This window comes from Rattus rattus, chromosome 5, assembly GCF_011064425.1.
Source record: "Rattus rattus isolate New Zealand chromosome 5, Rrattus_CSIRO_v1, whole genome shotgun sequence".
In the NCBI taxonomy this organism is placed as follows: Eukaryota; Metazoa; Chordata; class Mammalia; order Rodentia; family Muridae; genus Rattus; species Rattus rattus.
In genome coordinates, this window is record NC_046158.1 from 9,194,338 (window position 1) to 9,219,062 (window position 24,725).

Consider the following 24,725-nt stretch of genomic DNA (forward strand, 5'->3'; position numbering starts at 1 on the left):
GGTGTCCTTGCTGTAAAGTCTTACATGCTACCTCTACTTTATAGTACCCTCATTGTAGAGTTTGCTGTGTGGTGCTGGGGGCACCATGCAGTGGAGGTGCCCTGAGAGAGTTCTAGCGGGGTCCTGTGGAGCAGGGACACCTGCATGCTACCAGTATTGCACATTACCCTTGCTGTTCTGATGCTCCTGGCTTTTCAGGGATTCATGGACAGCTCTGTATGTGGCCAACATTTCTGACATCTAGGCTAGGGGATTATAAAGTGGCAGGATGTATCGTGTTCAGCGACCAAGCACACAGGTGGCATACAGTAGGGGACCGCAGGTTAGGATCACCCTCTTTCACCATTCTGATTGGATGAGGGACAGGCATGTCACAGCCAGCCACCATCACAAACCCCAGCTGGTTCTCCTGGTTACGTTAGAACCTCATGCCGTGCCCTGCTCAGGGCCCCAATTCTTTGTATTCGGTTGAAGTCTGCAAACTTCAGTTGTTGCTCTCTCAGCTACGCTGTTGGATACATGTTGTTCTCTGAGCCTGAACTGTTCAAAACATTGCCACGACCAAGTAGTTGAGGGTCTGGTAGAATTGAGCCAGTCCCAGTCACTTAGGGCCCTGGGAGCTGAAAGTGACTAGGTCCTTCATATCCTCCCCGCCCCTTTTCTGGGAGCTGGTGACTCATGTTTGCATTTTCCCCAGGTAGAAGAGCTGTGGCTAGCGTGGCTCTGAGGAGTGCCACAGCTACACATCAAGGTGGTAGGGAAGGCTGTGTCCTTGCTCCGGTGGAGGCTCCTGGGGTGATAGATAGCTTCTCTGCTTTCTTCTGCAGGTGCCTGATTGGGCCCAGAAATGGGATGCCAAGCCTTCCCGAGGAGCGCCTCTTTGAGCTGCTGCTGTGACAGCAAGTGACTAAGCTGCCAGAGGATGTCCACTACTACAGCGGCTGCCCCCACGGGGATCCCGGCAGTCCCGGGCCCCGTGAACCCTCCCCCACCTGAGGTCTCCAACCCCAGCAAGCCCGGCCGAAAGACTAACCAGCTGCAGTACATGCAGAACGTAGTGGTGAAGACACTCTGGAAACATCAGTTCGCCTGGCCTTTCTACCAGCCTGTGGATGCAATCAAGCTGAACCTGCCTGTGAGTGACCCTGTGCTCACTCTTGGAAATCCCGGCCAAAGGTGGTGTCTGAGAGCTAGCCGGTGGAGCCCGTGCCTCAGGAGCCAGCGGTCTGGCAAGATGGTTGCCCCTAGTAAAAGAAATGGGAAGAACCTATAACCTCCATGGTGAAAGAATACAAGGAAGGGGCTAGAGCAGTGGCTCTCAATGACCCTTTTTGGGTGGGCGAATGACCGCTTCACAGGGGTTGCCAGAAAACACAAGATATTCACACTGTGGTTCGGGGTCAGCACAATTTGAGTCACTCAGTGTATTAAAGGGTCACAGCACTAGGAAGATTGAGAACCACTGGGTTAGAGGATGTTGGGGCCTGGGGCAGTGGGCCACTCAAGTCTTCGTTTCCTGCGCTAGTCTCTGCCTCTGTCCTCTTGTCGTGCACACTCAGATACACGTGGCCATACCCACACAGTTTGTAACGAGAAGCCCTGCACAGGCACCTTACACCTTTGCTCCTGTGCACGCCTTGGTCCCTGTAGGCTTAGAATCAGGGAGTTTGGCTCTCTGCGGGTGAACCAGCTCGGCCTCTGCCTAAGCTGGAGAAACCTGTGGGGACCACACGGCCCACCTGCTCTCCCTCAGGCCCCCGGGACCGAGCTGACATGGGAGGGCTCTGCTGTTCTTGGGGAAGTGGGAGAATAAGGTTGGCTATATGAATAACATTTCTGAACATCTCTTTTTTAGGATTATCATAAAATAATAAAAAACCCAATGGACATGGGGACTATCAAGAAGAGACTAGAAAATAATTATTATTGGAGTGCCAGTGAGTGTATGCAGGACTTCAACACCATGTTTACAAACTGTTATATTTATAATAAGGTGAGACACGAGGTGCGGGGCCCAAAGCTGCTTGAACGAGCAATCTCAGCCCTGAGAGCCTCAGCTCCATGGCAGACTGTGGTGCCTCGGGAGCCTAGGCCCTCTGCCACGGTTCTCAGGCTCACAGTAGGCAAACCCTGGCATTCTTGTGGTCAGCGAGTTCCTGGGCCATTTTAACGGATTGCTGTGGTTCAGTGGAAACTGGATCGCTTTCAGAGGACACTGTCACAGCCCACCGGCTCTGTCCTGGGGCCTAGGCCCCCAACCTTAGAAAGCCTAAAGGTGCAAAAGGAGGGGTCCAGCCTGCCGTCGAGAGGAGAGGCAGTCAAGTTGGCTGTGACCTGTGGGCAGCCACCAAGCTGCTCCACAAAGCACTCTGACTTGGGGGTTCTGCAGACTGGTCAGCGCTGGACTGGATGGGGGTTTGCTCTTTTAGCTTCCTGAATACAGGACAGGGGTTAGTGCCCAGCTGTGGAAGCTTCTTTTCTCTGCTGGGTGAAGGCTGTTCTTACACTCCGCATTCTGACATTTTCCACATTGAAAAACAATCTTGTCTACCATCACGACAAGGCTCTTAACAAAATTTAGTGCTTTCTTGAACTACAACCCACAATGGTGGGTTTTTTTGTTGTTGTTGTTTTTTGTTTTTGTTTTTGTTTTTGCAAGTGCACAATTCTTTTCCCAGAGAGTGACCTGGGTTCTCTGTCTTCAGCCCACAGATGACATAGTGCTAATGGCCCAGGCCTTAGAGAAAATCTTTCTGCAGAAAGTGGCCCAGATGCCTCAGGAGGAAGTTGAACTATTGCCCCCTGCTCCAAAGGGCAAAGGCCGGAAGCCAGCTGCAGGAGCCCAGAATGCAGGTAAAAGGAGGCAGGCAGGGATGGAGCACAGGCATTCCCTGCTGAGGCTGTAAGCACATGGAGTTGCTGTAACTCTCAGTCCCTGTAAGTTTTGTCCATTGCCAGGTAGGACAGGTATGATGAGCTTGGCACGTAGTGGGTCTTGTGTCAGAGAGGTGGCCTCCCTGAGCCAGAGAGGATATTTCTGTTGCTGCTGTCACATGCCTGTCCATCCCCCCTACATTTTACTCCTGTATTTATTGATCTTAGCATTGGCTTGGCTTTGCTCACTGCCTGGTGTAGAGGAATTGCTCTCTCTGCTGGAGAGTCTGAGGATGGGTATTGATGAGAGACGTGTCAGATAGAATGACTGACTGGGCAGGGTGGAGCTGAAGTGGAGCTAAGTGTGAGGAAGGCTGAGTCCTGGGTTGTCAGTCAGTGTGGACCCAGAGCTGGCTCACTCAGTGAGCACTGTCCAGGCAGCAGGGCCAAGCCCTACCCCAAGGATAGGCAGAGAGACTCAGAAACTAGGGTGTCTTGGTCCATCCCAGAAGGCCCCAGTGCTATGGCTGGATGGCATGATCGTAGATGCTTCTGGAAATGCAGAGCCTACTGAGCCGAACTCCCTGTCCTTGCCTTGAAGGTGCACAACAAATGGGAGCTGTGTCCTCGGTCTCCCCAGCACCCCCCTTCCAGAACATACCCCCCACCGTATCCCAGACACCCGTCATTGCCGCCACCCCTGTACCAACCATCACTGCAAACGTCACGTCAGTTCCAGTCCCCCCACCTGCCGCACCGCCTCCTCCTGCGACACCCATCGTCCCCGTGGTCCCTCCCACACCGCCTGTAGTCAAGGTGAGCTTTCCTGAGGCCTGCATGGCTATCTGGTGAGGAAGTCATTTGGGGGTCCAAGCCTCCTACAGTTTCTGAAGTGGGAGCAGCTCTGGGGCAGGCGGGAACTCTGCTGCCTTTCCAGGTGCAGCTTTGGAAAGGTTTTCTGCACAGACAAGAAGACCGAGGCTCAGGGTGGAGGTCACATGGCTGGTGCTGGCCGAGCTGGACTTGAACCCCAGCTTCTTTGGCCTGGTAGCCCTGGTCTTTACAAGCCATTGGGGAAGATAGAGAGGTGTGGGGTCAATAGTGAGAGCAGGACAAGTCGGATATCTCTGGTCATCTCTGGGGATGTGATGGCCAGGGACAGCACCCTGACCGTATAGGGGCCTGCACAGCTGTCCCTTGTTTGCTGGAGTCTCACAGTGGACACTGTCCTGCTCTGGCCAGGCCCTACTTGGGCATAGATGGAATGGGGGCTCTCTGTGAGGTGTGGGGTTGGCAAGGCCTATTGAGTCTCCAGCTTTGAGTAGGGCCCATAACAGACACTCATGTGTGTTATCTTCTTCAATTTGATCCTCACAGCGACCCTCTGGGGCAGGCAGTAGTCCCCCCTCTTACAGATGAGGAAACGGGCGCTCAGGGGTTAAATGGCTCTCCCAAGGTAAAATGCCACCTCCGTTGCCTTCCCTCCCCCTGTGGCCTTCACTGCCTGCACTTCCCGGTGGCGCCTGGCCAGGCTGTTTGCCACAGCGAGTCTGCCCTTCCACCCCAGGTCCTTTGCAGCTCGTGCTTGGTGCTTGCCATCCTGTAGGTGTCCATCAAATGTTTTTGGATGGCCAGCTTGTGCCCCTGTCGGCCTGAGGGTGGCAGCTTGGCTGGGGAAGTAACTAGGGGGCTGTCCACTGCAGGTTCTACTGCTGTCCTCAGGCCTGTGAGTTTGTGGCCAAGCAGCTGGAAGGAACCCGCTGAGCATGTCTCAATATATACCGAGTCCTGGTCCTAATTCAGTGGTGATACCTATTGGTTGGGCTCTTCAGGCTGTGGCAGAGACCCCTTACCCTCTCAGGTCCCTTGGCAGAGACTATAATGTGTGTCTGCTATGAGCAGCCGGCTCCAGTTGTACCTGTGGAGGGCTGTGACACCTCCTGGGCCCTCTGCACTGCCTGTGCCTTCCAGATAGAGTCCTGGTCTCTCTATGCCTACAGCCCTTGGAGTCTCTTGGCCTCTAACTGCTGTGGCTGCTTCTTGTCTCCTGGTCAGGCTGCCCCCACCCATCCAGCCTGGAATGCTCCTCCTGCCTCCCTCCTTCTGCTCGATTTGTGTCTGTCCTTGAAGCACCTGCTCAGGGCCTGGTCTGGCACTTTGTTCTTGGTCTTTAAAGCAGGGAGTCCCTGTCTGGCACCAGTCTGTGGTGCTTTTTAGATGTTGGTGAGTTCCCTGTAGCACCTCATGCTGCTCAGATCAGCGGCACTCTCACCCGCTGGGCCGGGACGGCTGAATCCTCAGGGCTGACAGGGAGAGTCCGAGCCTCACCATGGCCAGCTGTGTGACCTTGGGCCCTAGGCCTGGCCCCTCTGAGCCTCGGTGTCTTCTGTACTGTGGGGACAGCTGAGAAGGAAGCAGGACCCTGCATGTGGTTGCTAGCTTGGCACCTGGCAGGCAGTCTGCACTTCAGAGGTGTGGCAGCCGTGTGACACATCTCCCTGTGCGCTTCCTTGTTGCTGGAGTTCACTGGTACTTTGTTGTCACAGAAAAAGGGCGTGAAGCGGAAAGCAGACACAACCACACCCACAACGTCCGCCATCACTGCCAGCCGGAGTGAGTCTCCCCCGCCACTTTCAGAGCCCAAGCAAGCCAAGGTAGTAGCCCGAAGAGAGAGCGGGGGTCGCCCCATCAAGCCTCCCAAGAAGGACCTAGAAGATGGTGAGGTCCCACAGCACGCGGGTAAAAAGGGAAAACTGTCCGAGCACCTGCGGCACTGTGACAGCATCCTCCGGGAGATGCTGTCCAAGAAGCACGCTGCCTACGCGTGGCCCTTTTATAAGCCAGTGGATGCCGAGGCGCTGGAGCTGCATGACTACCATGACATAATCAAACACCCCATGGACCTTAGCACAGTCAAAGTAAGTGGGGTGGCATGCAGGGCAGGGTGGTGTCCATGGCCAGAGTGGGTAGGCTCTCTCTGGCCCTGGTGCCCTGTTCGGCTGAGCTGCACTCTGTGTGACCTCCTTCCAGTCCTGTTTTGCTGATGCCTCTTGGCTCTTGAGAGCTGGGCCTGCCCACACCCTGGCCTGCAGGGACCAGGACCTGTTAGCCTCTGAGTCCGCATCTCCATTGTCATTTATTCTGGTGGATCGTAGATCGGTGGTTCAGTTCTATCTGTCCCCCAGTTCCATATCACCAGAAGGGGGCTCTTAATTGTCTCTGCTTCGGAGGCTAGTGCAGAGTCAGGTAGATCTCTATAAGTCTGAGACTTACAGCCTGGTGTGCAAAACAAGTTCCAGGACATTCAGGGCTACATGAACAGGCCCTGTCTCAAACCCCTGATGGAGAGAGATGGACAAGGAACCAAGGCCACAAGCTCGGTTGTACCATTTCCCACACCAGCACTTCCCAGAGTCTGTGTCTTGTTCAGGTTTTTGTCTTGTCCAGCCAGGTCAGGGCCTGGCGGGTGTGAGGTGGGCTTGAGTTTCTGTGAGAAGACGATCTTGGGAGATGATAACAGACCCAGAGCTGGGCTTGGCTCCTCCCAGAAGGAATCTCTATGCTAACTCCCAAGATGTCCCCTCTCCACTTGAGGCAACCAGATCGGTGCTTGGTTCATCCAGGCGTCCTTTCACAGGCAGTGGCCTCAGCTGTTGGACCTCATCATGTCTGAAGCAGAATCTCCCAGTTGAAGCTTTTTGTCCTAGATGGTAGTGAGTATCAGGGACAGGATTAGGAAGGCCTGGCCACCTAAAAAAGTGTAGCCTGTGCTCATTTGAGTAAAAAAAAAATGAAGTAAGCAACTGGGCCTGTCCAGCATGGCTAGGGTGAGGAGAAGGGCCCTGGGAACCACACCATCCCAGAGCTGCCGGAGGCCTTGGTTAACTGCCTGGCCACCGCTGTGCAGTTGTGTGGAGTTCTGGAACTTTGCTGGGGGTTCCAGCGGTTTGGCTGCACTGGGACAGGATAATTGTGTTTGGTCGCCCTGTCCAAGATGAGGCAGCTGTGGGAGTTCAGTTCACTGGGAAGTCACCATGTGCTTTGTCCAGGCTGAGAGAGAGGCTGTGTGCTTACCCAGGTGAAGCTTGTGTGGCTGAACCTGACTGGCACAGCCTGTGAAGAGACTGTAGCAGACGAGCATGCGACTGAAGGCTGTACAGCCAAGGAGGAAGCACTGAGTATGCCATGGGTTTAATTTTTGTTTTAGATTGTGTATATGAGTGTTTGCCTGCACGTGTGTATGTGTGTATATGAGTGTTTGCCTGCACGTGTGTATGTGTGTATATGAGTGTTTGCCTGCACGTGTGTATGTGTGTATATGAGTGTTTGCCTGCACGTGTGTATGTGTGTATATGAGTGTTTGCCTGCACGTGTGTATGTGTGTATATGAGTGTTTGCCTGCACGTGTGTATGTGCGCCATGTGCATGTCTGCTACCCACTGAGGTTAGAAGGTGCTGTTGAGTACCCTGGAACGGGAGTTACAGGTAGCTGTAAGCGGCCATGTGGGTGAAGGGAACTGAACCCACCTCCTCTGGAAGAATAACAATTGCCCTTAAGCACTTAACTGTCTGTCTAGCACCCAGTACAGTATAGATTTTAGTGACAAAGCTTCAGAGGGAAGTTGTCCTGGCATGTATCATACCAGCTCCAGGAATTGTCTCAGCATGTGTGATACCAGTTCCATGAGGCGTTTCTTCAGGCCGCCATTTACTGAGACATGAATGTCTTTGGGCACAAGGGCCAGGACTATTATTGAGATCTGTCCACTGTATAGGAACTCACATCCAGTCAGGGGGTGGGGTGGGTCCTTGGCCCCTAGATCACTGACTCTTCCGCACTCCACACAAGGCAGGAACCCCACATCCTCATAAGCAGTGTAAAGAAGACCAACCCAGTCCCCATCAGTCTGCCCTGCCCAGCTTTGTGTGCCTGTGTGACCTTGCCCAGCCTGCCTCTGCTGGGACTGCTGGGGCTGGACAGCGGTGGGGTTTGAGGGATTTTGCTCCCGGGTGGTCCCTGTGATTGTCAGCATTGGCTGCACAGACCTGTACCGCCCTACCCTCCACCCCTGCACAAGCTCAGAGCTGCCTCTGGTCCCAAGACGCAATAAGCAGGTTGGTGATAGCTCCTGGCTTCCGTCCAGGAGAAGCAGAGTCTTCTGTGTAAACTGAGTGGACTTCCCAGGATTGGGATTGAAATCCCCCAGAGCCCCCAACCCCAGAACCTTCTGCCATAGATGCCATGTGAACTGGAAACTCTATGTGAGGATGGGGTTGGTGTGGGCCTTATCTCCCAATCTTTCTTCCATGCAGTGGCTCTGTCCTTGAAGCCCAGATGTTTCTTGTTGATCCTCTTATCCCTTCCCCGAGGGGTCCCTCCTCTAAGGATCCCAAGCTAATTGCCAGAGGCCCTGACTAGGATGTTCTGAGAATCTAAGTCTATGCCCTGCAAGGTCTGCTCACATCTTGTTGCTTGTTACAGAGGAAAATGGACAGCCGTGAGTACCCAGATGCACAGGGCTTCGCTGCCGATATCCGGTTAATGTTCTCCAATTGTTATAAGTACAACCCTCCAGACCACGAAGTGGTAGCCATGGCCAGGAAGCTCCAGGTAACCCAGGCTGGGTATAAGTGTGGTCATCAGCTGTTGTGCTGTGGGTATCAAGGCCCTTAGAAATAGTCTGCACACACGGGGCAATGATTCAAGTGTCCAGAGCATCCCCAGCAGGCAGGCCTCGGAGGAGCCTCACTTCCACAGTCCGTTTTACCTGTGTGGCAGTGAGAGCCTCTGGTTCTGTGAGCTGCAGACTGGAGTAGGAAGGTGGGAAGCAGGCAGTGGCCTTTGTGGCTGCAGAAGCCCATGCCTAGCTGTCCTGCAGAGTGTCATCTCTTGTCCGTTTGGGGTTAGTGTACCTAGTGGGGTTGGTGGGTGTCCTCTCTACTCAGGTGTTAGAGCAGGGCTGGGTCGGGTCACAGTCCATGACAGAGACTCTGTCTTAAGGAGAGGCCAGAGTGTTCTGCACAGCCTTCAGTGCAAGTGTGAGCAGGGCACGTGCTCTCACCCAGGGTGTGTGAATACTCACATGTACACGTGTACTGCCAAGGACCAGGTGCTGCACAGAACACAGGGATTTCTCTGCTCCTGATGGTTGGTTATTTGTGTGGAAGAAGTCATCAAAAGACTTTTTCCTTTTGATGACAAACGTAAAGATTATGACATTTTTCAGCACCTTATTTTGTTTCTTGTTTGTTGGTTTCTTATGTTATTGTTGCTGTTTTTAGCTGAGTCTGAGGGGCTGGAAAGATGGCTTAAGTGGTTAAGAGCACTTGTTACTCTTGCATAGGACCTGAGTTTGGTTCCCAGCTCCTGCATGGTGGTTCACAACCATCTCTAACTCCAGTTCCAGGGGATCCGATGCTCTTCTGGCCTCTGTGAGCAGTGCATGCATGTGGTTCATGTACATACGTGCAGGCAAAACACAAAAAATACAAATTTTAAAAAATCTTTTAAGTAGAGTCTGGTTCTGTAACTTAGGCTAGTCTTGAATTCATAGATATCTCGGTCTCCTGAGTTTTGGTATTACAGGTGTTCACTACACCTGGGTTGAGGACCAGAATGTCCTATGAACATTTCTTATTTCCCTAACAGCCATCTTGGGTTATCAGGGTTGGTGGGCAAAATCTTTTTTCCCACTTGCGGTTCCTCCTAATGTTTCTCACCTACCTTTGAAAGTGGGCCCCTGTGAGGGAGAGTGGGCCCTTGTGAGGGAGAGTGGGCCCCTGTGAGGCACATGGTCTCTTGAGTGCTGGCTGTGCCCTGTTCCTTCTGGACAGGCCCTGCTAGGAAACGGCACGGTCGTCATGGAGGTCCTCTGATGTGCAGAGGTAGCTTTAGGTCCTGTCTATTCCCATCTCTTTTGTGAACTCCAAAGACATTGGCATGCAGTGTCAAAGGGCACTGTTCTGCCAAAAGTCAGGCTATACCCTGACAGAAGTAGAGGCAGGTGGATCTCTGTGAGTTCAAGGCCAGCCTGGTCTGTGGACTGAGTTCTAGGAAAGGTAGGACTACACAGAGAAATGCTGTCTCACAAAGCAAATGGAGACCAGCTGTCCTGCAGAAGTGATCGTTAGCCACCCAGACATGGAGGGGAGAGGAGCTTCCTTATCAGTGCTGTTCAGTACTCACCACTGTTAATTTTATGGACTGTGCTCTAGAGGCTAGAGCCCAACACCATAATGACTTGCCAGTTAGCCTCCCACACCTAAGGGTTGGTCTAAGCACACACTCAGAGTAGGCACTTTGAGAAGCTGGGCTCCAGCCTGATGGGTGGGTGTGCATATGTGCTCACATATGTCTGGGTAGGTCCAGTACATGAGGCAGGCAGCAGGAGCACCCACCCCCCCTTACTTTCCACATGGCTCCCTCATCCCTTTCTGCCTCAGTGTTCCTCATCAAGGTTTTTCAAGGGCTTGGTCCTGCAGCAGCTGCTGCAAGGGACTTTCTAAATTTGGCTTTGCTAGAATGCAGCTTTGCCCATTTTGGCACTCTGGTGTGAGGTGTGTCTCTATAGTGACAGCCCAGGAAGGGGATCAGGTGAGATAGGAGCCAGCTCCAAGTACCCTGTGGCTGGAGTCCCTGCTGGTCTCTAGGGCTGAAGAAAAGGCACCCTGAGCATTCCTAAGGAACCTGGGTACCCAGGCTGTTTGCCTCCTGCACAAGACTTGCAGGTTTAGTCAAAGTGGCCTGTGTGTCACACCCTAGAAAGCCAGTCTGTGATTGGCTGGCCTCTTTCCCTCATCCTAGGCCTATACTGAAGAATTGCTTGTCCCTTTGCAGAGCCTGAGCCCTGTCTGACGTGGTCCTGCTCAGGGGCGTCTTATATGCCAGAGGGTCCTACCTTGCAGGCGTGCAGTTGTTCAGATGTCTCTTTTCCCCCCCAGGATGTGTTTGAGATGAGGTTTGCCAAGATGCCTGATGAGCCCATGGAGGTGCCTGCGCTGCCTGCTCCCACAGCCCCCATCGTGAGCAAAGGGGCTGAGAGCAGCCGTAGTAGCGAGGAGAGCTCTTCGGACTCAGGCAGCTCAGACTCTGAAGAGGAGCGAGCCACTCGGCTGGCAGAGCTGCAGGAGCAGGTGAGGACAACCAGCTCTGTGCTGCTTCCCACTGAGCATGCCTCACCAAGCCTAGCGGACCGAGTTGGCCCCTTGCCAGCTGTCCTTTTCTCCTCCGTGATCTACTGTGGCCCTTGTCTGTGCTGGTGGAGCAGTCTCTGGGGTTGCTCACAGAACCTTCCTGGGTCTGTGGAGGCTGGAGCCTGACACCCAAGAGCTCATAGGTGGCTGGAAGCACTTGAAGGCCTGAGTCCTTCTTGGGTCGGGGGTGGGGAGTGGGGGGGCGGTCTTCAGAAAGGCTGGGAATTTCACACAGGCTACAGTAATGCCTTTTAAGAAGCTCCAGTGGGTGTGCTCCAGGCTTCAAGAACCCCTCAGAGCCTGGCTCATATCTGTGCCTCCCATACCCTCCTCTGCCTCAGTCTCCCTGCTGTGCAGAATGAGGTGACCTGACTGTTCTGAGGAACAGTTCAACTATATGAATTACTTTCCCGGGTGTGGCAGCCAGCCCTGGGAAGTCAGTGCACAGCCACCAAGACAGTAGTGTGCGTGAGCAGGTGGCACCAGGGGGAGGCAGGGCTAGGAGAGTAGTGTCAGCAGATGGAGCTGCCTGTCAGATTCTGGGATAATGATGTCATGGAAAAGGGAATTGGCCATTAGGTGTGTGGCCCTTGGGCCGCTGAGTCCTTCCCACTGCATGGTTCCTTCCCCTGTTGGCTATGTAGCTTTTCCTGAGATATACCCAGGAGCCACGCAGGCCACCTGCTTACCTGTACACGGTGGGTCTCAGCCCCTCCCCGAGACATGAGTGCAGCACTCTGTCTTGCTGGCTGGCGGCTGGTGGGGCCCCAGGAGGATGAGCCACTGTCATTGTCTCACTTTGATCCCGCAGACTGGCTGCGGAGCCTTCCAGGATCAGCTGTTGAATGTCTCCTCTGTGCAGGTGCTTACACTAGTCCTCTCATCTGAAAGATAAGCATTAATGATGAAAGTATTAGCCGCCGTTACCAAGGTCCTCCTGTGTCACCTGTCCCAAGCCCAGCCTATGAGCAGCCACCCTGGGAGGTGGGTCCCTGTCCCCCATAGGTGAGGGAACAGGTTCAGAAGGTGACATGACTCACCAGCAGGCACACAGAGGGGCAGAGTGGGCTGGGAAGTGCTTCCCTGCATCTCTCTGGCTTCCAGAGGCAGAGCGGGGCCCAGACGCCCCTGGCTTATCCCGCATAGTTGAGGCAGCCTCAGGGGCACCCACCTGCCCAGGCACCCGCTTAGCTGCTTGCTTTTTCCTAGCTGAAAGCCGTGCACGAACAGCTGGCCGCCTTGTCTCAGGCCCCAGTGAACAAACCAAAGAAGAAGAAGGAGAAGAAGGAAAAGGAGAAGAAGAAGAAAGACAAAGACAAAGAGAAGGAGAAGCACAAGGCCAAGTCCGAGGAGGAGAAGAAGGCCAAGGCAGCCCCAGCAGCCAAGCAGGCCCAGCAGAAGAAGGCTCCCACCAAGAAGGCCAATAGCACAACCACAGCCAGCAGGTGGGTGGTCACCTGCCAGGTCCTCAGACCACCTCAGGGCACAAGGACTGCCAGATCTGGGACATGGAGCCTTGGCTCCATGAAAACTTGGGTGGGGCTTCGGGGTGACTGAGAGCCTGTGAGGCCCGCTGGGGAGGCCATCCTCACCTGTCTGGCTCCCTCTGGTGCTGGCTGTTAAAGCCCTTGTGCTATGGGAGGAGGGAGGCATCTGTTGCTTTAGGTGCTTGGGACCTGTTTCCTGTTATGGACCAAGGGGTTTCCGTGTGGAGCCAGGCACTCTTAATTTCTGGTACACCCAGTAAGAAGGAGCAGGAGAAGAAGGTTCTCTGTGGCTGGGCGGGACAGCAACTGCTGTCGGCAGGCGAGCAGGTCGGCAGTAGAAGCTGAGTACAGAGCCTCAGCTGAGGCTAGCAGACACTTCTTTGGGGGAAGCACTGAGAGGGTACATAGCTGCTGAGCTGCCCTGCTTTGGTAAGTCCTCCTTGGAGGAAGAGAGCCAGAGACTGCTGAAGGGTCATATTCTGGACACTGGAGGACAGGTTCTCGGGCAGCAGTCATGGAAGCAGGGACACTCAACGCCTTGCAATGGTGTCGGCCTTCACAGGAGTTGGCAGCAGTGAGGCCGATGGCTTAGAGGGCCGCTCGGGGGGTGGGCTGGGAAGTGCCTGGGCTCAGGAGAACGGTGCCTGGAGCCGTGCAGAGTGGCCTCTGTTCCCCTGCCTTTGCCTCTCTTTTCTCTCACCCTTGGGAAGGATGTAGGACTCACTTTTCCTCATATGTGTTTTTCTGGATTTGGGATCGTATGGTGCTGATCCCCGTGGTACAATATTATATTCCAGAGTAATTAAGGACAGTGTTTAAGAAGACTGTTTACTTTCTTTCTATTTCCTGGCAGTTAGGGGGACTCCCACTCTGCATTCCTTGGCCTGGCTTTAATACATACATCTCTCTATCTGTAGGACTGAGGTGTCTTCATGGGCAGTTAACATATATGGTCGAGGCTCTTTGTCAGAATTCAGTCTCTTCCAAATAATAGTCCTTGATGGGAAGCTGGCCTCAAACAGAGATTGGCCTGTCTCTGCCTCCTGGGTGCTGGGGTCAGAGGTGTGCCACAGTGACCTGCTTTCACTTTTTTTTTTTTTTAAAGATTTATCCATCTTATGCATATGAGTACTCTATCAGGCCTGCATGCCAGAATACGGCATCAGAACTCCTTGTAGATGGTTGTGAGCCACCATGTGGTTGCTGAGAATTGAACTCAGGCCCTCTGGACGAGCAGTCAGTTCTCTTAACTGCTGGGCCATCTCTCCAGCCCCTTAATTTTTTTTTAAAAAAGGAGTGTTTATTTTTACTTTATGTGTTACCTGCATGTACGACTGTGTACCATGTGTATGCATTCCCCTCAGAAGCCAGCAGAGGATATCAGATCCCTGGAACTGGAGTTAGAGGTGGTCATAAGCAGCTGTGTGGGTGCCTGAGATTTAGATCTTCTGTGATTACAAAACAGAGCTCTTAGCCACCAAACCATCTCTTCAGGCCCCTTTCAAACACTTTAAAATTACTTGTAGTGCTGGGCATGGTGCCACACGTTGTTAATCCCAAGCACTCTGGAGTCAGAGATGTACTCTGAGGTCAAGGCCAGCCTGGTCTACTTAGTGCATTTCAGGCCAGCCAGGGCTATGTATTGAGAACCTGTCTTAATAAGTAGTTAGAAATTCACGTGTGTGTGTGTGTGTGTACACACACACACACACACACACACACGCACACACGCACACACATGCACACATACCACAGTGTCCATGTGGGGGTCAGAGGTCAGTTTACAAGAGGGTTCTCCCATTGCGGTATGTATTTACTGAGGATTGAACTAGGGCTTATCGGCCTTCGTTCACCAAGCTGTCTCACCAACCCCTTAGCCTTCTTTGTAAAAATATAATGTAGCCATGTCTGGCTTTCCCCATCACCTCAGAGACAGGGTATTTAGTACAACCTGGCCTGTTGAGCTTGCATGGTGTGTTGTACTGGCTTTGTAACTTCATCACTGAAGGGTCTTCTCACGTGACCGTCTCTTCCTTTTAACTGCTCTGTCAGCCACCTGCACTCAGTGTAATAACTGACACACTCCATCAACCATGTCGCATCTCTCTGTCCCTGGCCTTTTCTTTTCCTTTCCAAATTTTAAATATGGAGATCTGGTTTTGACCCGTTAGGTTTGAGAGGTGGGAGGTAGTTCCTGACTGAACCTGGGCCAGGAAGCAGCTGTTCTGACCCTGAAGTAGGGTCTAGCCTGTCTCTGGCAGGCAAACTAGACATCCTCAAACAGTCTGCCCAGCTCTTCTTCCTGAGGAACCTTGGTTACTCTAGGGAAGAGAACAGTCTTTAGTGAAGGAGAACGGGGCTAGGTGGTGAGACACATACCCGAGACTCAACGCTACGTGGCTCGTCTTCTGCCTCAGACAGCTCAAGAAGGGTGGCAAGCAGGCATCTGCATCCTATGACTCAGAGGAAGAGGAGGAGGGCCTGCCCATGAGCTACGATGAGAAGCGGCAACTCAGCCTCGACATCAACAGGCTGCCTGGCGAGAAGCTAGGTCGTGTGGTGCACATCATTCAGTCCCGGGAGCCTTCCCTTCGGGACTCGAACCCAGACGAGATTGAGATTGACTTTGAGACCCTGAAGCCAACCACACTTCGGGAACTGGAGAGATATGTCAAGTCTTGTTTACAGAAAAAGCAGAGGAAACCATTGTGTAAGTTGTCTGGGAGAGCATGGTGCTGGTAGCCTCTGCAGCCCCTGAGAGTGGGCACTGTGCCCACAGCTGCCTTGCTGTTTGTGCGTGCCTGCTGCCACATCCTCTTCCTTGTTCTCTGGTAGGGAAGATGCCTATTGGGCCTTAACTGGCCTGATCTGGAAAAGTAAGTGGGTTTGACCCAGCCCATTCATTCACGCCCAAGCAGCACCCTTCTCATACCCCTTCCTAAGGCTCCATCAGGGCTTTGGCTGTAGGAATGAGTCCTATCCCCTTTACTGATCATGTGTACAGAACCTTCCCAGGATGAACCCTGACCCTAGCTAAAGTGCACTCTGAATTTAATGGTTTTAACAGACAGGGACCAGTCACTGCCTGGGTCTGCAGCTGGGAGGAATTGAAGTCCTAAGGCAGCCCCTCCCTACCTGGGCTCATGCCAACCTACATGTGGCTGATGAGGTGTGTCTGGTCCTTGATCACTCCAGAACAACAGACTTGAGGAGGATGATGATGATGCCGGGGTCAGGAAGTGAAAGTTGAACTCTCTTCTAGATCATGGCAATCTCTGTGGCTCAGGCAGGAGAGAGCAGCTACCCTGAGGGAGGACTGGGATGGGGTCTGTGCCTTTCCCATGAGAACAGATGACAGGTCACAGACCAGCTCCGGGTTCCAGGAAGGAGGAGAGATGAGGGTATACGGTGAGGACTCAGTAGATGTGGTGTGGCAGCGGTGGTTCCAGGTCACCCTGCCGTCTCCCGCTGCAGCTCCGTGTCAGATACAGTCATCCTGCAGTAAGGCCGTGGTCTATGCACTAGCGGGTGGGGCTGCGACTTTCTGACCACCTGGTTGGATGCTGGCATTTGGTAGGAGTCTCTGCCAATGTCTCCCTGCTCACTTACTCCACAGCAACAAGCGGGAAGAAGCAGGCAGCCAAATCGAAAGAGGAGCTAGCTCAGGAGAAGAAAAAAGAGCTGGAGAAGCGGCTACAGGATGTCAGCGGACAACTGAACAGCAAGAAACCCACTAAGAAAGGTTAACCATTGTCAACCTCCTAACACCTCCTAACTTTTAGGGGTGGGGGCATCTTTGACCATTGGGGTGGTTGCAGGTAGGGGTGTGTGCGCGTGCGTGCGTGCGTGTCCGTGAAACCTAAAGGTCTATGCAGTTGGGCGCTTGGAAAGATCTCCTTGGGGCTGGCCTTGATGCTGAGGGCCTGATCTGCCCCTGCTGCCTCCTCACCCCTAAACATGGGTCACCAGCCTACAGAAGAAAGCAGTGGGTTTCTGCTCTCTAGCCCAGCATGTTATTTTGATAGAGTGAGCAAGCACGCTCCAGCCCAGGGCTTCTTTGTGCCTCGGGTTGGTTTGTTAGGCCTTAGATTTAGGTGATTGGGTTTAGATTTCTCCAGAGATGCTCTACAACAGTAGGATGTGTAGGTGGTGGTCAGAGTCCGAGCCCAGTGGTCAGTTGGGATCCTACCTAGACAAGTGTCTCAGTGCGGCCATGTGTCCACTGGATGCTATTTTAAGGGCATTCTTCAAATGTTTACTGTACCCCTGGGTCAAGACACATGACTTGTGACAGGGGGCAGCATGCATACTTTTGATGGCACTGTTCAGCAAGGGTCTCTCCCGCTCCTGTGTCCCTTGCAGAGAAGTCCGGCTCAGCTCCCTCAGGAGGCCCATCAAGGCTCAGCAGTAGCAGCTCCTCCGAGTCTGCGAGTAGCAGCTCCAGTGGGTCGAGCTCTGACAGCAGTGACTCGGAGTGAAGTTGGACTGGAACAGAGCTGGACAAATGGACGTGGCGCACGCCGACTGCAGTGTCCCCTCCTATGGTTAATATACTTTCGTTCCATGGTGTGCAGGTTTTCTTTTACTTCAGTGTTATGATCTCTTCCAGCTGTGCTCCAGTAGGGCGGAGAGCCTCGCACATGCGTGCACCAGACCCCACAAGAGGGCCGAGCTCTGCAGGGATCCCTGCAGCTCGGGTGTAGTTGTGTGGAGACTGCGCCTGGGATGCTAACCTGATGGCCATAGACAGGGTGGGCTGGAGGCGGGGCTGGACCTGCCCAATCCCTCCTCAGGCCCAGCCTCTCTCCCTTCATAAATTGAAGGAAGCTTTTCAAGGGTATTTCTCTGGAGTGGGTTCTGTGTTTCAAAGGTATTAGAACACTAACCAGCAGGTTACTTCTCTCCGCAGGGGCTGAAGACATGTGTCAGCCCATGGGGACCTACCCGGGCCCTAGTGGAGGGTCCTGGTAGCTGCAGACCAGAGCCTCACACCTGTGGGTTGGGCATGGAGGAAAAGGGGTGCTGAGTTTTCTGGTCCTTTGGCTGTGTGTGCAGCGTGCAGATTTCGGAACACCGAAACTTTTACCTCAACTTAAGGGAATAAAAACAAACAAAAAAAGATTAAAAAAAAAAAACTTTTTTGTAAATTCATCCATTTTCTACAGAAGTCCAGCCCAGCGTCCCCACTTTGCTAGCGCTGCCCGGCTGTCGTCGCCTAACGCTCTGAACCACTTCCCCAGTTTTATGTATATATAAATACTTTATTTATTAACATCATTGGTCATTTTTTTAAAAAATGAAAAAGAAAAAAAAAGACTAGAAAACCTGTAAGTAAGTGCATTGAGAGACATTGAGGATGCAGGCCTCCAGCGAGGAGACGTGGCGGTGCGCCCCCCACCCCCGGGGCTGGTGCTCATCCCCGCCAGCTTCTCTGGGCTCATTGGCTTTTTTGCTTTTTTTTTTTGTTTTTGTTTTTGTTTTTGTTTTTTTGTTTTTTAATGAAATTTGGGGACTTGGCAACCCTTCAGCTGCAGCACATCTTCCTCTTATGTTGTCTGTTGAGTTTTTCTTACTAACTTCTGGTCTTTTCAAAGACATCAACGGAGGGAACCTCGGTTCTTCCACACAAGCTTTGTACGTAAGCTGAGAGAGAAGCAATGTATATCAGGCCAAGATCTTGACATTCAATTTTCTATTGTAAACAGTAATAATATACAGAGTTTAACAGAAAGTCCTGTTCGCTTTGTTGTTTTTGAGGCTGCTGAATGGTTTTGGAATGCAGGGTCAGCCTAGATTAGCTCTGAGCATTGTGGCCTCAGCCTGGAGCGCACGCACAGGCCAGTCTCCCAGGCCGAGAAGCACCCATCCCTGCAGCCTGCCGAGGCTCTCTTCCACCTTCTACTTTCGACATGGGCCCCTTTCAAGAGTTTCCAGTTAGCCCAGAAGACTGGTTCTGCTGACCCCCACCTGGGAGTGCCAAGTGCAGAGCCGTGGGTTGTATGGTTTTACTTGGGGTGTGTATGGGGTCCCTGCAGTTTCTTCCATTGCTTCTAGGCAGAGCCAAGGACTCATCCTCACCCATCCCTCCATGGGAGATACTTAAGATTCCTAAAGTCGATCCCACCAGCCCTCGTGGATGTGGACTGGCAGTGGGTATCAAGCTCGGGAGTGGCTGGCTGGCTGGCTGGCATGTCTAGACGCCTGGTGAGTTATCAGCCAGTTAAACTTGTAAGCCAGTTTTGTTTATAATAAAGATATAAGTGGATTTTAAGGTTCCATTTTTTTAAGGTTACCCTTGTTTTTCAAAGGTATTTTTTAAACAGAACTTTAATAGAATATTTAAGCTGTGATTGTAAGAAATAAACATGAGTAAGCTGACAGACCTTCACGTGGGGTCTCCGTGGTGGCCTGCCATTGACAGCTTAGCCAGTGCCTAGGCAAGGCACAGTGCCTGGGCATGCAAAGAGCAAGTGCCCCGAGAGCTGTCGGGCTAGCAGAACCCGGCCCTGGGGTGAAGTCTGTCCCCAGAGCAGGGGTGTAGCACAGAGCTGGGCATGGGGGGGAGAGTCTGGCTTTCCTGTGGCCGTGGTCCCTACTGAGCAGCCTTGGTCATTGGTGCTTTTAACTTTTTTTTTCTTTCTGTCCAGACTAAAGTTGTTTTGTCTTCAGAGTTTTGGAGGGCCCCGGTCCCCACAATGCCAGGCTGCAGGGCAGCTGCCATTCCCTTCTGAGTTACAGGGACTTAGACTGCCCCGTGCAGAGGGTGGAGGGCAGCTGCCTACAGGCTTCCTTAAGGGTCACATGCAAGGCTAGGGTGGGCACTCGGCAGAGTCTGCGGCTCAGACCTCCGCAGGCTGGGTAGCTCAGCTTGCTTACAGACTGGAGACATTTTCTTGTGTGGTTTTCTCGGTTTTGTCCTTCTGCAGCTGTCATGCCTTTGCAGTCCCTTGGGAAGCGCAAGGCCACTGTTAAAGCTTTGTCCTGTTCATCACTGTCCCTGCTCCTGGCATAACACTTCCAGAAGCTTTCCTTTTTTATATATATATCTATATATATATATATATTTAAAACGTTTCTTTTCTGTATGATGTGCATGCAAGTTTACCGTAACTTTTCTTAAACTTTTTAGTGCCGTTTCTAGTATACTCCTGTAAATGTCAGTTACTGAAAAATGAGTCCATTGTAAGTAGTTTAGCTTGTTTTTTGCAATGCCGGCCTCAACACCACAGAGTAAAAAACGGTAGGAAGTACTCTGGTGTCTGGTAATCATGAACCTTTCTCCTAGGGGGTTTGTTTTGTTTTCATAATAAAAAGAAAGGGAAAAAAAGATTGTGCTTGTGTGGTGCTCTTTGCTGCAGTGCCTTTGTAAGGGTGCATGGCGAGGTCCTCACTGCTGCTTTAAGGCCAGCCCACTACACAGGAAGGATGGTGCCCTTTCACAGAACACACAGAGTGCTTGAGCAGCTGCTGTCCTGTCATGGTGCTAGGGAACAGAGAGTCCTTTGCAGTCCTCATTTAGACTGCCTGCCGTCCTAAGTGAGGAGGTCAAGCTGCTTCTCAGGTTGTCTCATTTTGTCCATTCTACCTTTCCCTTGCTGCAGTCAGCTGTCTGGTTCTTTGTGATCTAGGCCTCCAATGTAGTGGGCCCAGTGGAAATGTGGGTTAGAACATAGAAAGAGCCCTATACTACTCACTAAGGTAGGCCGTGGAGTGAGAAGTTCCAGGTGGCCACAGCCATTAGTATCACGCCTGGAGAGGGGGTTCGCGTTGGGCCCTAGAGGATGGCCATCCCATCCAGAGTGGATCAGGAACCTTGGCACTCTTGGTGACGACGCCCTTCTCATCATAGTCTTCCAGCACTGGCCTGGCCTCCTCCTGGAATGTAAGCTGCCTAGTGGCTTCCCAGTGTCCTACGTGGAGCCTGATGGTTACGTACTACCCATATCTGCTAGCCGCCTGAAGACAGCTCAAGTGCTCCTGACTTAGTCTGTGATCTGTCTCCAAGCCAGTGTGCTGGGTCTGATGCAGACTGATAGACGGCCTTGGGTTAGGGCGATGTGTAAGCGGGTGGTGGGAATTCCAGATAGGCTGGAAGCCTGCTTGCAGGACTTCAATTGAACCGAAAGACTTGACAGAAACTAGGGAACTTGGAACAGTATCCAATTGTTAAGCCCCCAGGTCAGGTCAACCAACCCATAGAATATGCTGAGCGTCCTATACATTTACAGGAATATACTACAAAAGTCCAACCCAGGCTCCTCAGGAGGCTCCAGCTAGCCAAGCTGGATGAAGTGTTTGAAGAATGTGCCTTGTCCTGATAGTTGTAGCACAGATAGGCACATCTGCAAAGAGATGCACAGTACAGTGAACACAGCCATGGGTGAGACACGCCTTTTACATATGTTACAGGCCAGGTGCCATCTGCCAGCTGATGGTAGTTAAGTGTCCTGTGAGGATCGGGCAGGGCAAGGTGCTTGGTCAGGCAGGGTCTGTGCTCACGAGCAGTTTGACAGCATGCAGTGCAGAGTGAGGAGATGATGGCCTGGGCTTGCTCTTGGCAGTCATGGCGCCATTGCTGTCGTTTTAGAGAGCCAAGTAAGGTTTTACACAAGAAAAAGGAGAAAGGGAGAAGTCTTAAGACGTTTATTTAGAAAGCTCAGTTTTGACAAAAAATGTACCCCCACATTTGCATAGCCATGGGGTGGACCATGCTTGCCTCTGAATGGGTACCTTTGCAGTCTGATAGAAGAGGCTCCAGTGCTTCACCATGAGAGTCTGCTTTTTCCCACACTTGAGAGGATGTTCCTATGTGTGAGACCACATCTGGTGGCCAGTGTGGATGCTACCACAATGCAGTGACATACAGACCAATTGGTCACTGGCCCCCTTTCACATGTCACTGCAATGAGCTGACAGATCTGGGACCTTGCAAGAAGAGAGTCCCCTCCTTACCCAGGACCTGACCTATATTAGCCTCATAGGAGCAGATGGGGGTCTCTCTCTTGCTTCCCTTTTGTTTGGAAGCATTTCCAGGGTCTGGGCCTGGGCAGTGAGGGGAGCATCTAGGTACCCGCTGTGCCACTGATAAAGGGTTGCATGACATTCTTGGGTGTTAGGTTTTTATACCACGACTTGATCTTTATGGCCATCAAGGGTCTTCTCCCTGGAATTACATGATTGAGCAAAACTTAGACTGGCCGGTGTTCCTAGAGACCCCAAGCTGGTTCTTGTCTCGGACTAAGATGGCCTCGTTCCCATACTGCGAGTACCACATGCTGCGGCTTCTGCTCAGGTATGTACTGGGCGGTACAGACTCCAACTTCTGCTGTTGCTGTTGCCAAATGAGCAAGGACATGTCCCTGTACCGGAGGCGGGCATAGGATTCAGACAGGGCCTTCTCTGCCAGTGGGACTCGTCTACTCATCCCACAGGCCCAGGTCCCGCACACCCGGCTTCCTCCTAGGCCACGAACAGCTGGCTGATTTACTTTGTTAATTGGCCAACAACCCTGATGGCTGTTGGGTTCAGGAGTCCTTGTTCAACTTAATAGTGAACGTAGGTAACTCCACCTTCCATAGGCAAGATCCTCAGGAGGACAGGAAAATCCAAGACATCTCTGACCATTCAGAAGCCATGTCAGAGCCATTCCAGACAGAAAGTTCTATAGTGTTGACAGTGACTCCACACCACTCCTGGGAAGGCTGCCTCTGCAATACTGCTGAGCTCAAAAAGATGTATTCAGGGTTCCGGCAGCAGGGGTTGACCTGCCCACACCACTCAAAACACAGTAGGGATGTGAACTAAGCGTTGGTTCAGGTCCTTTCTTCTAGCCAGTCTTCCACTCCTACCAAGGGTGACACTGCAAAGGGAAGAAACTGTCAGGAGGGGAATCAGGGGCAGGCCCAGCACAGGCCTTGCCACCAGAAGCAGCCTCTCTGGGTCAGAGAGTTCAGCGAGGCTACTCACGGATGCAGCTAGTTGAGCTGAGTGGAAGGGTGAGGCAGGTGGACAATCGCGGGGCCCTTAATAACCCACGGATGGTTGGTAGTCTCAGAGTTTCCTCTCCGCTGGTGAGAGACGTGTTCCTCAGCTATGGAACAGAGAACTCCTGGGAGGAAGAAGGATGCAAGCCCCACGGCTCTGCGCCCAGCAAAGTCACCGCTTGCCTGGAAGCTCCCAGCGGAGCGGACTTTGCCACCGGAGCTCGCGGACACGCGTGGGCCTGCTGACGCAAGGGATTCAGGTCCTGGGTGGAGCTAGGAGGCCGCGGCTACGTCTCCATGGCAGCGTCGCAGGCGTGGCGAGCCGAGCGCCGAGGTCCCGCCTGCGGACGGACCCATCGATCATTCCGTGGGGCGGGGCCAAAGACCCAGAGGGAGTGGAGGAGCGGCCAGAGAGGGGTGGGGAAGAAAAGGGGAGGCGGGGGTTGAGGGGTGGCTGGGAGAGAGGAGGAACTGGTGTGTTTTGATGGGGTGCTGAGAGAGGAGATCTAGAGGAAAGGGAGAGGGGAGGAGCTGGAAGAGAGGAGGAGCCAGAAAAAGTGGCAAGAGAGGTCGGAAAGAGCAAGATCCAGGATAAGGAAAGAGTGGAGAGGCGGGTCCCAAGAAAATAGGGAGTGTGTAGTTGGGGAATAATCTAGGAGATGGGGAGGCTCTGGAGTGGGGAGGATGAGAGGAATGGAGGAGCTGGGAAGGAGCCCGAGAAGAAAGACCTGGGGAGGAGAAGATGAGGATTGAGAGGAGGAGTCTGAAGAGGCGGAGGAAGAAGGGGCGTTTGGGGGGAGCAGAGGGGGCATTGCGAGAGTCGGTGGAAGGGGTGGAAAACACAAAGGCAGAAGCCAGGATAGAAAAGGAACCTGGGGAAGACACACGGGAGTCAGGATTGGGCTTGGGTTGGGGCTAAAAGCTGGGGAGAAGAACTTGGGGGCAGATGTGAGGAGGAGCCTGGAGGGCGAGGAACGGCTAGGAGGCCACCTGGAGGAGACGCTGGGGAGGGAGTAGGAGTTAGCATTAAGGCACCTTCCCAAGTCTGGATCCTGACATGGTTCCTGAGGCTTTTATGTTTGGATTGGGGCTTTTGTGGTCTGGAGTTTGCCTCCACGGCCTTGGGCATGCTAGGCAAGTGCTCTAAGGCGAAGCTTTGTCCTCAGTTCTCCTTATTTCCTTTGTGAAGTTTCCTTTTCAGCCCTATTGCTGTTTCTATTGACATCCCACTCAGATGATGGGCGCACTTGTTTTCAATTATTTAATGTGGCGTGGGATGCATCATTTCAAAAGTAGCTGTGAAACCCTGCCGTTCCACATACTGCTCATTTGAATTGTCCTAAAGCCCCAGGAAAATTCAGCATACACTCCAACTAGACCCAGCCAAACACTTTGACCCTGTGTCCATTGTTTTTCTTCATAAGGTTTTCTTTTCACAGTTTAGTCCGATGCCAGTTAAGAATATTGACATCAGTGGATGGTGAAGAAGGAGCAGGATGGGACATGGGACGGTGGTGGTCAGAGCTTGAGGGGCAGAGGCAGGCAGATCTCTGAGTTTGAGGCCAGTTTAGTCTAGGCAGTGAGTTTTAGGCCAACCAAGGCTACGTAGCAAGATCTTGTCTCAAATAGAGAGGAGAGAGAAAAGAAAGAATACTGAGACCAACTTGCAGAATACCATTTTTGTTGTTGTTTTTCCAGATAGGGTTTCTCGGTGTAACAGTTCTGACTGTCCTAGACTCTCTTTGTTGACCAGACTGTCCTTGAACTCACAGAGATCTGCTTGCCTCTGCCTCCTGAGTGTTGGGATTAAAGGCATGCGCACCCCCCCCCCCAAGCTTGGAATAGCAATTCTTTCTTTTTTTTTTTTTTAAAGATTTATTTATTTATTTAATGTACAGCATTCTGCCTGCATATGTGACTGCAGGCCAGAAGAGGGCACCAGATCTCATTACAGATGGTTGTGAGCCACCATGTGGTTGCTGGGAATTGAACTCAGGACCTCTGGAAGAGCAGTCAGTGCTCTTAACCGCTGAGCCATCTCTCCAGCCCTGGAATACCAATTCTTTACATGGGCATTTATCGGTCTGCCTGTCTGCCCCTTTGTCTATTTATTGTGTGCTTATGTGTGGTCATGCACAGGCCATTGTACACATGGGGAGATGAGAGTTCAGCTTGAGGGAGTTTGTTC

At 52.5% G+C, this 24,725-nt stretch overlaps 2 protein-coding genes across 5 annotated transcripts in view; one reads left to right on the forward strand and one right to left on the reverse strand.

The window, feature by feature from the left end:
• Brd3 (bromodomain containing 3) overlaps positions 1 to 19,883 on the forward strand; it is a 29,902-nt gene extending 10,019 nt beyond the window's left edge. For 3 of the 4 annotated variants that reach the window (XM_032902983.1, XM_032902985.1, XM_032902986.1), the window contains exons 2-13: positions 828 to 1,135; positions 1,856 to 1,993; positions 2,706 to 2,853; positions 3,476 to 3,690; positions 5,421 to 5,792; positions 8,357 to 8,485; positions 10,816 to 11,007; positions 11,879 to 11,929; positions 12,277 to 12,512; positions 14,972 to 15,264; positions 16,171 to 16,296; positions 16,917 to 19,883. In XM_032902983.1, coding sequence (XP_032758874.1) covers positions 923 to 1,135; positions 1,856 to 1,993; positions 2,706 to 2,853; positions 3,476 to 3,690; positions 5,421 to 5,792; positions 8,357 to 8,485; positions 10,816 to 11,007; positions 11,879 to 11,929; positions 12,277 to 12,512; positions 14,972 to 15,264; positions 16,171 to 16,296; positions 16,917 to 17,032 — 2,229 coding nt within the window. In that variant the 5' untranslated portion in view covers positions 828 to 922 and the 3' untranslated portion in view covers positions 17,033 to 19,883. The remainder of the gene's footprint in view (positions 1 to 827; positions 1,136 to 1,855; positions 1,994 to 2,705; positions 2,854 to 3,475; positions 3,691 to 5,420; positions 5,793 to 8,356; positions 8,486 to 10,815; positions 11,008 to 11,878; positions 11,930 to 12,276; positions 12,513 to 14,971; positions 15,265 to 16,170; positions 16,297 to 16,916) is intronic. The other variant, XM_032902987.1, reaches the window with a different exon arrangement.
• A 1,297-nt stretch (positions 19,884 to 21,180) lies between these two features.
• Positions 21,181 to 22,818, reverse strand: Brd3os (BRD3 opposite strand). The gene is made up of 2 exons (XM_032902988.1): positions 22,521 to 22,818; positions 21,181 to 22,413 (listed from the first exon to the last, which is right to left on the reverse strand). Exon 2 carries the CDS (start codon positions 21,976 to 21,978, stop codon positions 21,724 to 21,726), a length of 255 nt encoding a protein of 84 aa, XP_032758879.1. The 5' UTR covers positions 21,979 to 22,413; positions 22,521 to 22,818; the 3' UTR covers positions 21,181 to 21,723.
• Positions 22,819 to 24,725: the final 1,907 nt, after the last annotated feature.